Consider the following 13,149-nt stretch of genomic DNA (forward strand, 5'->3'; position numbering starts at 1 on the left):
CTGGTCAAACACTGAAATATTCTGATCTGTTGGAGAGAGGTCAAATTCTTAGACATTTTGTAAAAAAATATGATAAACCTTTGAGGACCACTATGGAAATAGGTTGTTATTATTCATGTGCTTTCATGTCTCATCCTCCGGGATTCAAATATACATTGTTTCGATGTACGATTTATTTACAACCCAAAACAACATTTTAATATAATTAAATTCCTGCTTTCAAAATTGAGATTCTGAACATCTGAAATGACACGTGTTGTTTGTTGACAGGGCCCCACCCAGACACGCCTATAGATGGCCCCCCGGAGACTAAGCCAGCTGAGGGAGAGGGGGAGCAGGCCAAGAAACGACGAGGCAGGAAGAAGAGCAAACTGGAGGACATGTTCCCAGCTTACCTGCAGGTACATTCTCTCACATCACCTCTCACCATGTGCTATTCTAAAGACTTCAGTTAGTAACCTAAAGGAACCAGTTTCCCAGACAAATGAATCCTAGTGGAATACAAAGCATGCTCAATTGAGATTCTCCGTTGAAATTACTTCTTAGTCCAAGGCTAGACTTAATCTGTGTCTGGGGAAACTAGCCCATAGTGTCTAGAGACCAACTCCATATAGGACTAGCTAACACCATAATTATCTCTCCCTCTCTCTGTAGGAGGCGTTCTTTGGTAAACAACTGATGGACCTGAGTAAGAAGGCGCTCCTGGTTCCCCCAGGACAGAGGCATCATGGTGCCATGGGTCTCCTCCGACCTCCACTGCCCCATGCACCAGGGGCCAGACCCACCGCACCTGATGCAATGGAGGCCAGGGAGCAAGCAATGGGGGCTGGGATGCACCTGAAGCAGGAGGGGGGTGAAGGATCCCAGGTTCAGGGAGAGGGAGCAGGGTCGTCTTCATCTGTCAAAGAACAGGGTTCAACGGACCCTCAAGGCTCCGACACGGAGAAGAATGAAGGTAAGAGATCACAGTGATGCTGAAATGTTGCTGATTTAATAAAAGGCATACTTCACAAGCGTAGTATGCAGGAGCTTAATTTCTTTTGGTGAGAGGTCTGTGTGCTAGAAACTTGCAAGAGTTTTGTTTTGGCATACAGTGCCTTGCAAAAGTATTCATCCCCCTTAGCGTTTTTCCTATTTTGTTGCATTACAACCTGTAATTTAAATAGATTTTTATTTGGATTTCATGTAATGGACATACACAAAATAGTCCAAATTGGTGAAGTGAAATGAAAAAAATAACGTGTTAAAAAATAAAATAAATAAAAAAATAACGGAAAAGTGGTGCATGCATATGTATTCACCCCCTTTGCTATGAAGCCCCTAAATAAGATCTGGTGCAACCAATTACCTTCAGAAGTCACATAATTATTTAAATAAAGTCCACCTGTGTGCAATCTAAGTGTCACATGATCTGTCACATGATCTCAGTATATATACACCCCAGAGTCTGCAACACCACTAAGCAAGGGGCACCACCAAGCAAGCGGCACCATGAAGACCAAGGAGCTCTCCAAAACAGGTCAGGGACAAAGTTGTGGAGAAGTACAGATCAGGGTTGGGTTATAAAAAAAATATCCGAAACGTTGAACATCCCACGGAGCACCATTAAATCCATTATTCAAAAATGGAAAGAATATGGCCCCACAACAAACCTGCCAAGAGAGGGTCGCCCACCAAAACTCACGGACCAGGCAAGGAGGACATTAATCAGAGAGGCAACAAAGAGACCAAAGATAACCCTGAAGGAGTGTCTGTCCATAGGACCACTAAGCCATACACTCCACGGAGCTGGTCTTTACAGAAGAGTGGCCAGAAAAAAGCCATTGCTTAAAGAACAAAATAAGCAAACACATTTGGTGTTCGCCAAAAGGCATGTGGGAGACTCCCCAAACATATGGAAGAAGGTACTCTGGTCAGATGAGACTAAAATTGAGCTTTTTGGCCATCAAGGAAAACGCTATGTCTGGCGCAAACCCAACACCTCTCATCACCCCGAGAACACCATCCCCAAGGGAAATTCTTGAGGGAAACCTGTTTCAGTCTTCCAGAGATTTAAGACTGGGACGGAGGTTCACCTTCCAGGACAATGACCGTAAGCATACTGCTAAAGCAATACTCAAGTGGTTTAAGGGGAAACATTTAAATGTCTTGGAATGGCCTAGTCAAAGCCCAGATCTCAATCCAATTGAGAATCTGTGTATGACTTAAAGATTGCTGTACACCAGCGGAACCCATCCAACTTGAAGGAGCTGGAGCAGTTTTGCCTTGAAGAATCCCAGTGGCTAGATGTGCCAAGCTTATAGAGACATACTCCAAGAGACTTGCAGCTGTAATTGCTGCAAAAGGTTGCTCTACAAAGTATTGACTTTGTGGGGGTGAATATTTATGCACTTTCAAGTTTTCTGTTTTTTGGTCTTATTTCTTGTTTGTTTCACACAAAAAAATATTTTGCATCTTCAAAGTGGTAAGCATGTTGTGTAAATCAAATGATACAAACCTAAAAAAAATCCATTTTAATTCCAGGTTGTAAGGCAACAAAATAGGAAAAATGCCAAGGGGGGTGAATACTTTCGCAAGCCACTGTATGCTATCAGTTTTGTCTTGATGGACGCTTTTCCCCACTGTCTTACCTCCTGTTCTGTCTCTCTCCCAGGTCTTCCTCAGGGCATGGAGAGTCAGGACTCTGAGCAGTTCTTCAGGAAGGTCCTGGGCTCGTCAGAGGGGGCTTCTCTAGGAGGGTCCCTACAGAGCAGCATGAGGCCCATCCTGGAGGGAGTCAAGGGGGAGATGAACCGCAGCGGTCTGCCACAGAGGAACCTCCTCACAGGTACTGGTATAGGCCTGGGGGCTGTTAGGGGGAACCTATACCCTTTTCACACTATCTTGCCTAGAGAGCTCACTTTTATAGGAAGTAGAAATGCGGAAATGAGTGTGATGTTGAACTTAGACATCTCACTAAGAGAAAGGAGAAGAAAATGTGAACAGTGTGATGATATATGGAGCAATAGTTTGTTGTGTTGTTATAAAGGACCCTTTATGTTGTTCAGGAACCGTTAGGCTCATGGTAAAGCAGGACATGTCACTCATACAAGCTGATCCCTTTCAGGGTCCCTGCCCTCAGCTGGTGTGATGGACTCCTTCCCTGGACTCTCTCAATCGCCGTTCTTCGACATGCGGGACCGGGGAGGCCTGTTCAGTCCAGACGGGGGAGAGGAGAGCCCATGGGCGACCCCCTCCACCCCTGCCACCCCCTCCACTCCTCCTACCCCCGGCGAGGCAGATGGAGACGGGCTGTCCTATAACCAGCGCAGCCTCCAGCGCTGGGAGAAGGATGAGGAGCTGGGAGAGATGTCCACCATCTCCCCTGTACTCTACGCAAACACAAACTTCCCCACTCTCAGACAGGACTACCCAGGTGAGTGGATGGAGGGAGATCTTAGTTTAAAAAAGACAATGAAAAAGTGCACTGTTCTCATTTTTAGGACGTTTGCTCCGGATGAGATGGTGCTTCCAAAGTTCTAATGAAACAAACTTTTTTGTTATCTCTGAAAATGAACCAAATGTCAAATGTTTTGACTTCAGTTTACCGGAATATAAATAATGTAAGTTGTGATCTTCTCTCTTCTCTTCTCTTTGACAGACTGGTCCAGTCGGTGTAAACAGATCATGAAGATCTGGAGGAAGGTTTCAGCTGCAGACAAGGTTCCTTTTCTGCAAAAGGCCAAAGACAACAGAGCAGCTCAGCGGATCAACAAGGCACAGAAGGTGGGAGTTTAGGCCAGATAATTGATTCATAGGGCCAGCTTCCTTGATCCAGATCAAGCCCACTCCTAAACTAAAAAATGTTTAGAATTTCCAATGACAATGCTTTTAATGCACTTCGAGACTTAATCTGGGTCTAAGAAACCAGCCCAAAGCATACAGTTGTCACTGTAAGGATGTCTAAATACAGTCTCTTTGCTTCTCTCTAACTGTCTCTTCTCTTATACAGCAGGCAGAGAGCCAGGTGTGTCGGCCCATCAAGACGGAGGATGGTGGTGGTGTTGTTCGGGTCAAAGGTGAACGTCCAAGCCTGCACCTCCAGATCCCCCCGCCCTCAGGTTCTGTCTCCAACCCCTCTCAGCCCAGCTCAGCAGAGAGCCCCTTCCCCTTCCACCCCGACTCGGGATCCTCTTCCGTCTTCTTCCCCGACGGTCCTCTCAAGACCCCGGGCTCGGCATCGGCAGATATGCGGACAGATCCCTTTGCCAAGCTGCCTCCCCAGTCCCCCCACCACTCTCACCACTCTCACCCCACCACCCCGTACTCCTCCCACCAGGCCGCCTCCAGCCCTATGCAGGGCCAGGCCTCTTCCTCAGGTTACCCCCACCCCGGCCCACAGGGCCCTCTTCAGGGACGGCCGGCAAGCCTCGGCCCCTTCGACATGCAACCAGGGACTCCAGGGACTCCCCGGCGGGCCCAGCAGGTGGACCCCTTTTTCAGGCCGCAGCAACAGATCCAGGGTCACCTACCCCAGTCACAGCAGGGCTCTCAGGAGCACCTAGGCCCCCCAGAAAGCCCTCGGTCCAGGGGTGGAGGGCCTGGGGACTCCCCTCTCTTCTCGCCGCCCCACACCACCCACTATGGAGACCCATTCCGAGGCCAGCAGCAGGGGATGGGGCGTCCAGAATACGGTTCCTCCCCCTCCCAGGTGTCCTCACCTGTTCGGATGGGACAGGGGCAGTACAGGGCTGATATGAGTGGGGGACCCTCTCCCCGCTCCTCCTCCACGGGACGCCAGGACCTGAGTAACACGGGCTCCCCAGCAGGGATGCTGGACTCTGGGGATGGCTTGTTCAAGGCTCCCATGACGCCCCGGATGCACCAAGGGGATGGCGGCATGGTAATCCACCCTGGAGCCTCACCCAACCACCCCTCTGAGGTCTACCGCCAGTCCCCCTCTACCCCGTTCCAGGACCCCTATGCCCAGCCTCCTCTCACCCCCAGGCCCCAGTCTGGGGATAGCTGCTCCCCCCTCCCCCAGAGGCATCCCCAGGCCCAGCAGGAGTCCTGCCCCAGGGTCCCCTCCAGCCCCCAGTCCCAAGGCAGCTCCCAGTCCCCCCTCACTCCTGGAGCCCTCTCCAACGATGCATTCTCTGTCCAGTCCCCGGCTTCCACCTCGCGCTTCCAGTCACCTGACCCCTACTCCCAGCCCCCCTCGCGCCCCCAGTCCAGGGACCCCTTTGCTGCTCTGCACAAGCCCCCCCGGCCCACCTCCGCTGCTCCAGAGGGCACCCCCAGCTACAGAGGCTCACCTCACCCCAACCAGCCTCCCTCACTCCCCCCGTCCTCCACCCCTGTAGGGGACCCTCTCTCTGGGAAGCCCTCTGGGCCGCCTGGGTTCAGCCGGGGCCCCAACATGGCCTATCAGATGGCCCAGCAACAACAACAACAGCAGCAACAGCAGCAGCAGCAGCAGCAACAACAACAACAGCAGCAGCAGCAGCAACAACAGCAGCAACAACAGCAGCAGCAGCAACAACAGCAGCAACAACAGCAGCAGCAGCAACAACAGCAGCAACAACAGCAGCAGCAGCAGCAACAGCAGCAGCAACAGCAGCAGCAACAGCAACTCCTCCAACAACAACAACAACAACAACAACAACAACAACAACAACAACAGCAGCTCCAGCAGCAACAGCCCCAGACTCAGGCCATGGGTGCTGACTTCCACTCCAGGATGACCCCCCAGCAGGACCCCACAGCCCCCCACCCCCCGGATGCACCTCAACCCCAGGGGGCTATGCCCGGCGTCGCCCAGGAGATGCCGGACATGTCAGCGGTTCAGGATCCTGCACTACTGGGCCTCAGCCCCTCTGAGCTAGAGAAGCACAGACAGGTTCATGTTCTATTTGCTTTGCTTTAATTAGGATATCATTTATTCCAGTATGACTATGGGGCTAATCTTTTAAGAGTCCTTCAACATCATAAGATAAATAATTGTCCCTTGTTGTCATGCTTAGGCCTGATATAACCTCTCACCGGTGATTCTTCTTTTCCTCTGATAGCGACAGAAACTGAGGGAGTTGTTGATCCGACAGCAGATGCAGCGAAACTCAATCCGGCAGGAGAAAGAGGCTGCAGCAGCCAGCAGTGCCGCCCCCTGTTGGCCTGGAGGAGACATGGCAGTCTATCAGCAAGACAAAGCACGCCGCGCTCCACCACCCTACCCACAGGTACACTATATAATATGTCAAACAACATGTCCGACATAAACTTGCATCAACTTGGGTCAGGCTCAAAATGTTTTGAATCTGAGTGGAACTGGGAGGTACTACTTGAACTTGTCCAATAAGAACACATTTTTTGTTTTCCATTGCAAAAAGTTTTTCTACAGTTTTCCCTACGGAATATGCCTTTGGTAATGTCTGGCTGGTGATTCTCAGCGGTTCCTTAGTATTTTAATTGATAAAGTAGGTCCTTGTTGTTTGTCCCTGTAGGACCGTGCTGCTGCTGCTGCTGGTGCCCAGGCAGCATTGGCAGGGAAGATGGATGGTGGCCGTCTGCCACCTCCAGGAACCCCTGCCATGATGGACCCCAACCAGCTCAGGTATACACTCAAATCTCTCCTTTCTCTTCCACCTCTTTCTTCCTTCTGTGTTTTGTCTCTTTCTTAAATGCACACATAGCTGTACATTTGAAATAAATGCCATCAGGAGTTATTTCAGCAAAGATAACCTTTGTGCACAACACTTTCTCACTAGCTTACAGTACGTTTTGACATTTTGTCTGTATTTCTCTTTTGTAGACAACCAGGGCCCCCCAACCCCCAGGGCATGTATGGACGACCTCCGTTCCCTGGCCAGTGGCAGCAGGGCCCAGGTCCCCGTCGGTTCCCCCAGCCTGGCATGGAGGGTGTGGGCCCCAGGCACCACCTCAATACCCCCATCAACATGCAGCCCGGCATGGACCCCGGAGGACCCCCACCACAGTTCATCGAGCTGAGGCACAACTCCCAGAGGCTGCCCCTGGGGACCCAGTTTCTCCAACGAGGGCCCCAGCAACGGCCGCGCCTCTACATCACCCAGCAGCAGGAAATGGCCCCCGGCCAGTTTGTTCATCATCCAATGACTCAGGGTATGGACTCTCAGACAGACGGGGTCAGAGACTCACGGCTGGGGCTACAGCAGGGTGGTATGGGTCTATTACTGCCCCAGCAGAGCACTGGCCCCTCACAACAACAACCCCATCTCCAGCCCCACACAGGCACTTCTCAGACCGCTAACACTCCCAGCTCTCACTCTGGGCAGCAGCACCAGCCTCCCCAGAACTCCACAGAGTCCCAGGCTGGAACTTCAGGGGACCCTAATGTTGATCTCCCCGAGCCCGACCTGGAGGATCCGTTTGCCCCTAAAAGGCTAGGGAATGCCCCCGGGGATGGAGGAATGGAAGATGAGGATGACCTGGCTCTGGATCTAGACCCTGATAAGGGTGACGACGACCTGGGTAACCTTGACAACCTGGAAACCACAGACCCGCACCTAGACGACTTACTCAACAGTGACGAGTTTGACCTGCTGGCTTATACGGACCCCGAGCTGGACCAAGGGGACCCCAAGGATGTGTTCTCGGACCAGCTACGGTTGGTGGAAGCAGAGGGTGAAACACCAGGTACCTCTGGAGCTCAGCACATCAAAGTGGAACAGAAACCAAAAGTGGAGCAAAATCCAGTCCCAAACACAGGAGGCTCCACATCGTCCTCAACCCCCCATCCCTCCTCCTCGGAGTCTGCCGACACCTCCAGGATAAAGCTCGAGCCAGGCCAAGCGGTGGTGAAGGATGAGATGGGAGAAGCAGTCTCCATGCTCCTTGAAACAAACAAATCCTCCACTCAACCAGAGAACCAGGGTGCCTCCCTGAGCTCTGTGCGTTTAGGAGGGCTCCCATACCCTCTTCCTGGTCAGGCTGATTCCTTATCCTCTCTCGGGGAGGACCCTTTGGGGCTGCCCGATGGAGGGGGACAGCACTCCCCAGCCGTGGATCTAGACAAAGTCGAGAGCTCTCTGGAAGCCAGCGAGCTTCCCTTGCTGATCCAGGACCTGCTGGAGCACGAGAAGAAGGAGCTCCAGAAACAGCAGCAACAGCAGCAGCTCAGCTCCCTCCACCAGGGGGCGATGAGGGGGCACATGGGAGGCCACCCCAACCACCAGGGGGGTCCTGGACATATCATGCTGACCCAACACCATCGCCCTCCACCCCAGGGCATGATGGGACAGCCAGGTATGGTGCCACGCCCTCCACACCTCCTGCAGCAGCAAAGGATCATGGGACAATCTGGGATGACGCCACAGCACATGGCTGCCATGGCTCAGCAACAAGGAATGATGAGGGTGGGGCATCCTGGGGGAATTCACCCAGGGCTCAACCCTCAGCAGCAGCAACAACAGATCAAACAGTCAACTCTGGCTGATAACTTTTTCCCTGATGAAGGTAAATAAATGAGTTCTCAAGGTTGTTTGATCTTGTTTGAATCATGACTCTTATTTATAAAGACTGTTTGAATCATGACTCTTGCATGATTCCTGAATCCTTTTTTGAATCATGACGTTTTCCTTTAATATATTTTTCCCGGTGTTTCTGCTTGCTCCTTCACAGATCTAGACAAGTTTGTGACTGACGACATTATGGATCCCATCGCCAAGGCAAAGATGGTGGCACTGAAGGGCATCAAGAGAGTGTTGGCACAGGACCCAATGGGGGTACCCCCTGGCATCAACAGGCAACAGGTCTCTCTGTTGGCCCAGAGACTAGCGTCAGCACCAGGAACAGGAGACCCACAGGGTCAACTCGCATCTGGCCCATCTAAGGTACTATAGTTGTGTTCATAATATTCGTCCTGTAAAGCAGATCATTTGCTGTGGGATCCTCAACACACAATCACTCAATCTGTTTAGCTGATTTATGTATTATTATTATTATTTTTGTGTATTTTATTTTAAAGGATTTTCTTTTGCAATTTAGTACAAAACAAAAGCACACAAAAAAATTAGCAGCCAGACATATTAAATTAAGTATTGCTTAAGCAAGACATGGGACAAAAATAGAGCAACAATTACAACACGGTGGTCCCGTGTAGCTCAGTTGGTAGAGCATGGCGTTTCCCACGGGGGGCCAGTATGAAAAAAATACAAATATAAATAAAGAAAATTATGCACTCACTAACTGTAAGTCGCTCTGGATAAGAGCGTTTGCTAAATGACTAAAATGTAAAAAAATGTAGTCAGTTTTCACAGTCAGTCTCTGTCCAGACAGTCCAGAAACTGACACCAAATCTTGAGAAAGTACGGAAAAAACGAATATTTTCCAAGTTAATGGTGTTAATCATTTCTGCTAGCCATCTACTGAAGCAAGGGGGGGTGGGTGACTTCCATTCTGTGAGGATTTGTTTGTTGTTGCAGCCACCATTCCAAACATCAGAGCCTGTTGTTCCTCATAGGACGATCTTGGAACAGACTCTGAGCAGCCAAAGAGAGCAAGTTCTGCATCAGGTTCAATGGCCCTCTAATATACACTACCAGTCAAAAGTTTGGACACACCTACTCATTCAAGGGTTTTTCTTTATTTTTTACATTGTAGAATAATAGTGAAGACATCAAAATTATGAAATAACACATATGGAATCATGTAGTAAACAAAAAAGCGTTACACAAATCCAAAATATATTTTATATTTGAGATTCTTCAAATAGCCAACCTTTGCCTTGATGACAGCTTTGCACACTTGGTATTCTCTCAACCAGCTTCATGAGGTAGTCACCTGGAATGCATTTCAATTAACAGGTGTGCCATCTTAAAAGTTAATTTGTGGAATTTCTTTCCGTCTTAATCCATTTGAGCCAATCAGTTGTGTTGTGACAAGGTAGGGGGGGGGGGGGGGGGGGGGGGTATACAGAATATAGCCCTATTTGGTAAAAAAAAAAAAAGTCCATCAGAAATTACAGTCCATGTTTACTTTAAGACATGAAGGTCAGTCAATACTGAACATTTCAAGAACTTTGAAAGTTTCTTCAAGTGCAGTCGCAAAAACCATCAAGCGCTATGATGAAACTGGCTTTCATGAGGACCGCCACAGGAATGGAAGACTGGAAGTTACCTTTGCTGCAGAGGATAAGTTCATTAGAGTTACCAGTCTCAGAAATTGCAGCCCAAATAAATGCTTCACATAGTTCAAGTAACACACATCTCAACATCAACTGTTCACAGGGGACTGTGTGAATCAGGCCTTCATGGTCGAATTGCTGCAAAGCAACCACTGCTAAAGGACACCAATAAGAAGAAAATACCTGCTTGGGCCAAGAAACACGAGCAATGGACATTAGATCGGTGGAAATGTGTCCTTTGGTGTGGAGTCCAAATTGGAGATTTTAGGTTCCAACCGCCCTGTCTTTGTGAGACGCGGTGTGGGTGAACGGATGATCTCTGCATGTGTAGTTCCCACCGTGAAGCATGGAGGAGGAGGTGTTATGGTGTGGGGGTGCTTTGCTGGTGACACTGTCTGTGATGTATTTAGAATTCACGGCACACTTAACCAGCATGGCTACCACAGCATTCTGCAGCGATACGCCATCCCATCTGGTTTGGGCTTAGTGGGACTATCATTTGTTTTTCAACAGGACAATGACCCAACACACCTCCAGGCTGTTTTAAGGGCTATTTTACCAAGGAGAGCGATGGAGTGCTGCATCAGATGACCTGGCCTCCACAATCCCCCGACCTTAATCCAATTGAGGTTGTTTGGGATGAGTATGACCGCAGAGTGAAGGAAAAGCAGCCAACAAGTGCTCAGCATATGTGGGAACTCCTTCCAAGACTGTTGGAAAAGCATTCCAGGTGAAGCTGGCTGAGAGAATGCCAAGAGTGTGCAAAGCTGTCATCAAGGCAAAGGGTGGCTATTTGAAGAATCTCAAATATAACATATTTTGATTTGTTTAAGACTTTTTTGGTTACTACATGATTCCATATGTGTTATTTCATAGTTTTGATGTCTTAACTATTATTCTACAATGTACAAATTAAATAGAAACCTTGAATGAGTAGGTGTGTCCAAACATTTGACTGGTACTGTACCTTTGAGTACCAATCAAAGATGTTCCTCCAAAAATTATTAAGTAGGGGGCAGAGCCAAAAAAGATGAGTTAATGAACCCTCTGAGGCTTTACACTTGACAGAGTGGGGAGACCTGGGGGTAAATTCTATGTCATTTGGTTTTGGATTAATGACGTCTATGCATGACTTTGTATTGTATCAATTGATATCTGGCATTGATGGAACAGGAGTGAATTCTAGACAGGGCTTCTCCCCATAGAGCATCTGAGATCTCAATATTTAACTCTTTACCCCAGGTCTCCTTGAGATGACCAGTAGAGGCCTCTGTGTAGTTGGAGAAAAAGGAGTCAGACTGTGAGATGAGGTGTTTTGAGTTGGGAGGGCGCTGTAGCAAATCATAAAACGAATGTTATACAAGGAGGGTGTCAACATTTTGAATTTTCCCTTTGATATAGTGTCTGACTTGTAAATAACGGAACAAAATGTGAATGGGAGAGATTTAATGTATTATTTAATTGGATGAATGATGCTAATTGCTTATCTATGTAAAAGTATTCAATTGTGGCCCTTCTCCCTCCATTCAACAAACACCTTATCTGAATGAGATGGAACAAAGTAATGATTTAAGCATATTGGGGTGTATACAGAGGTATCAGGCACCTTTATAAACATGATTAATCTGGTTTAAAATTCTTAAAAGAATTTCTTAAAACAAGGTTGTTGCCTGTCAGTTTGTTTGGGTACTCTGCATTGGAGGAATTTGTTACAGACTTGACTTCCATATTTAGCCACGGGGGCAACAGTGTCCAATTTATCAGGGAAACCAAGTTGCCAGTACGTTAATGTCCTGGCATTTGCAGCCCAGTCCAGTAATAATGCTTAAAGATGGGTATGCCTAAGCCGCCACTTTCCTTGGCGTTTTGTATGTGGGCTTTACAAATACGATGGTTTTTGTAACCCCAGACAAATTATACGATTGTTGAGTCCAAAGTCTTAAAAAATGATAAGGTAAGACAAATTGGAAGATTCTGGCAAAGATAAAGGAACCTGGGAAGATAAACCATTTTAATGGCATTAATGCGCCCCATCATAGAAAGAGGCAATATTCTCCAGCTCTCTGTTTTGTTTTAGCTTTGCAACCAGCTCACTGTAGTTAAGCTTGAAGATGGATTTCTAGATATTTTTAGTCCCAGGTAAGTTAAGTGGTCATGCACCACTTTAAATGGTATCCTCTCTAACTCACTTGCTGTAATATTATCTGAGATGCACATGAGATTACTTTTTCCCCAATTTATTGAATAGCCAGATAGTTTGCCAAATGAATTGATTAAGTCTAGTAGGTTAGGGACAGAGACTACTGGGTCCCAGAGGCATAAAAGCACATCGTCTGCATATAACTAAATGCAGCTTTCTATGTTTCCTACTATAAGCCTTTAAGACCTTGGATATTAGGATGCTCCATTATTTGTATTGCCAGGGGTTCAAGGGCGACAGCGAAGAGCAGAGGACTGAGTGGGCAACCCTGCTGAACAAAAGCTGATTGATGTATTTTGACACCTTTTTATTTTTAGGAAGGGGAAAGCAGTGACCCAACACAATCAAGACCCAACCCTCCCCAGTTTGTACAAGGGATCATCAGTAAGTTCTACACATTTCTCATCTTTATAATACTTACATATATTTGTTAGTTGATGTAGTCCAGTGTTTCCCCAAACCTCTTCTTGAGTACCCACAGCCATTGTACATAATTTGATGTATTCCAGTACACGCACACCTGATTGAATTGGTCAACTAATCACCCCCCTGTTTTCCCTACCAGACGATACAGAGCAGCATCAGTATGAAGAGTGGCTCCTACACACCCAGCAGCTGCTGCAGATGCAGCTCAAGTTCCTGGAGGAGCAGATCGGAGCTCACCGCAAGTCCCGTAAGGCTCTGTGTGCCAAGCAGCGCACTGCCAAAAAGGCAGGCCGTGATTTTGCCGAGGCTGACGCAGAGAAACTCAAATTGGTCACAGAGGAGCAGAGCAAGATCCAGAAACAGCTGGACCAGGTGGGGAAGACTC

General features: G+C 48.3%; 1 protein-coding gene across 1 annotated transcript in view; it reads left to right on the top strand.

Moving 5' to 3' along the window:
* LOC311149992 (histone-lysine N-methyltransferase 2D-like) overlaps positions 1–13,149 on the top strand; it is a 59,235-nt gene that overhangs the window by 17,314 nt on the left and 28,772 nt on the right. Inside the window, exons 23-34 of the mRNA XM_084187225.1 lie at positions 271–401; positions 655–955; positions 2,654–2,827; positions 3,107–3,415; positions 3,641–3,765; positions 3,992–5,878; positions 6,048–6,215; positions 6,480–6,589; positions 6,788–8,469; positions 8,635–8,846; positions 12,656–12,722; positions 12,904–13,136. Coding sequence (XP_084043351.1) covers positions 271–401; positions 655–955; positions 2,654–2,827; positions 3,107–3,415; positions 3,641–3,765; positions 3,992–5,878; positions 6,048–6,215; positions 6,480–6,589; positions 6,788–8,469; positions 8,635–8,846; positions 12,656–12,722; positions 12,904–13,136 — 5,399 coding nt within the window. The remainder of the gene's footprint in view (positions 1–270; positions 402–654; positions 956–2,653; positions 2,828–3,106; positions 3,416–3,640; positions 3,766–3,991; positions 5,879–6,047; positions 6,216–6,479; positions 6,590–6,787; positions 8,470–8,634; positions 8,847–12,655; positions 12,723–12,903; positions 13,137–13,149) is intronic.

This window comes from Coregonus lavaretus, assembly GCF_964263955.1.
Source record: "Coregonus lavaretus genome assembly, chromosome: 22".
In the NCBI taxonomy this organism is placed as follows: Eukaryota; Metazoa; Chordata; class Actinopteri; order Salmoniformes; family Salmonidae; genus Coregonus; species Coregonus lavaretus.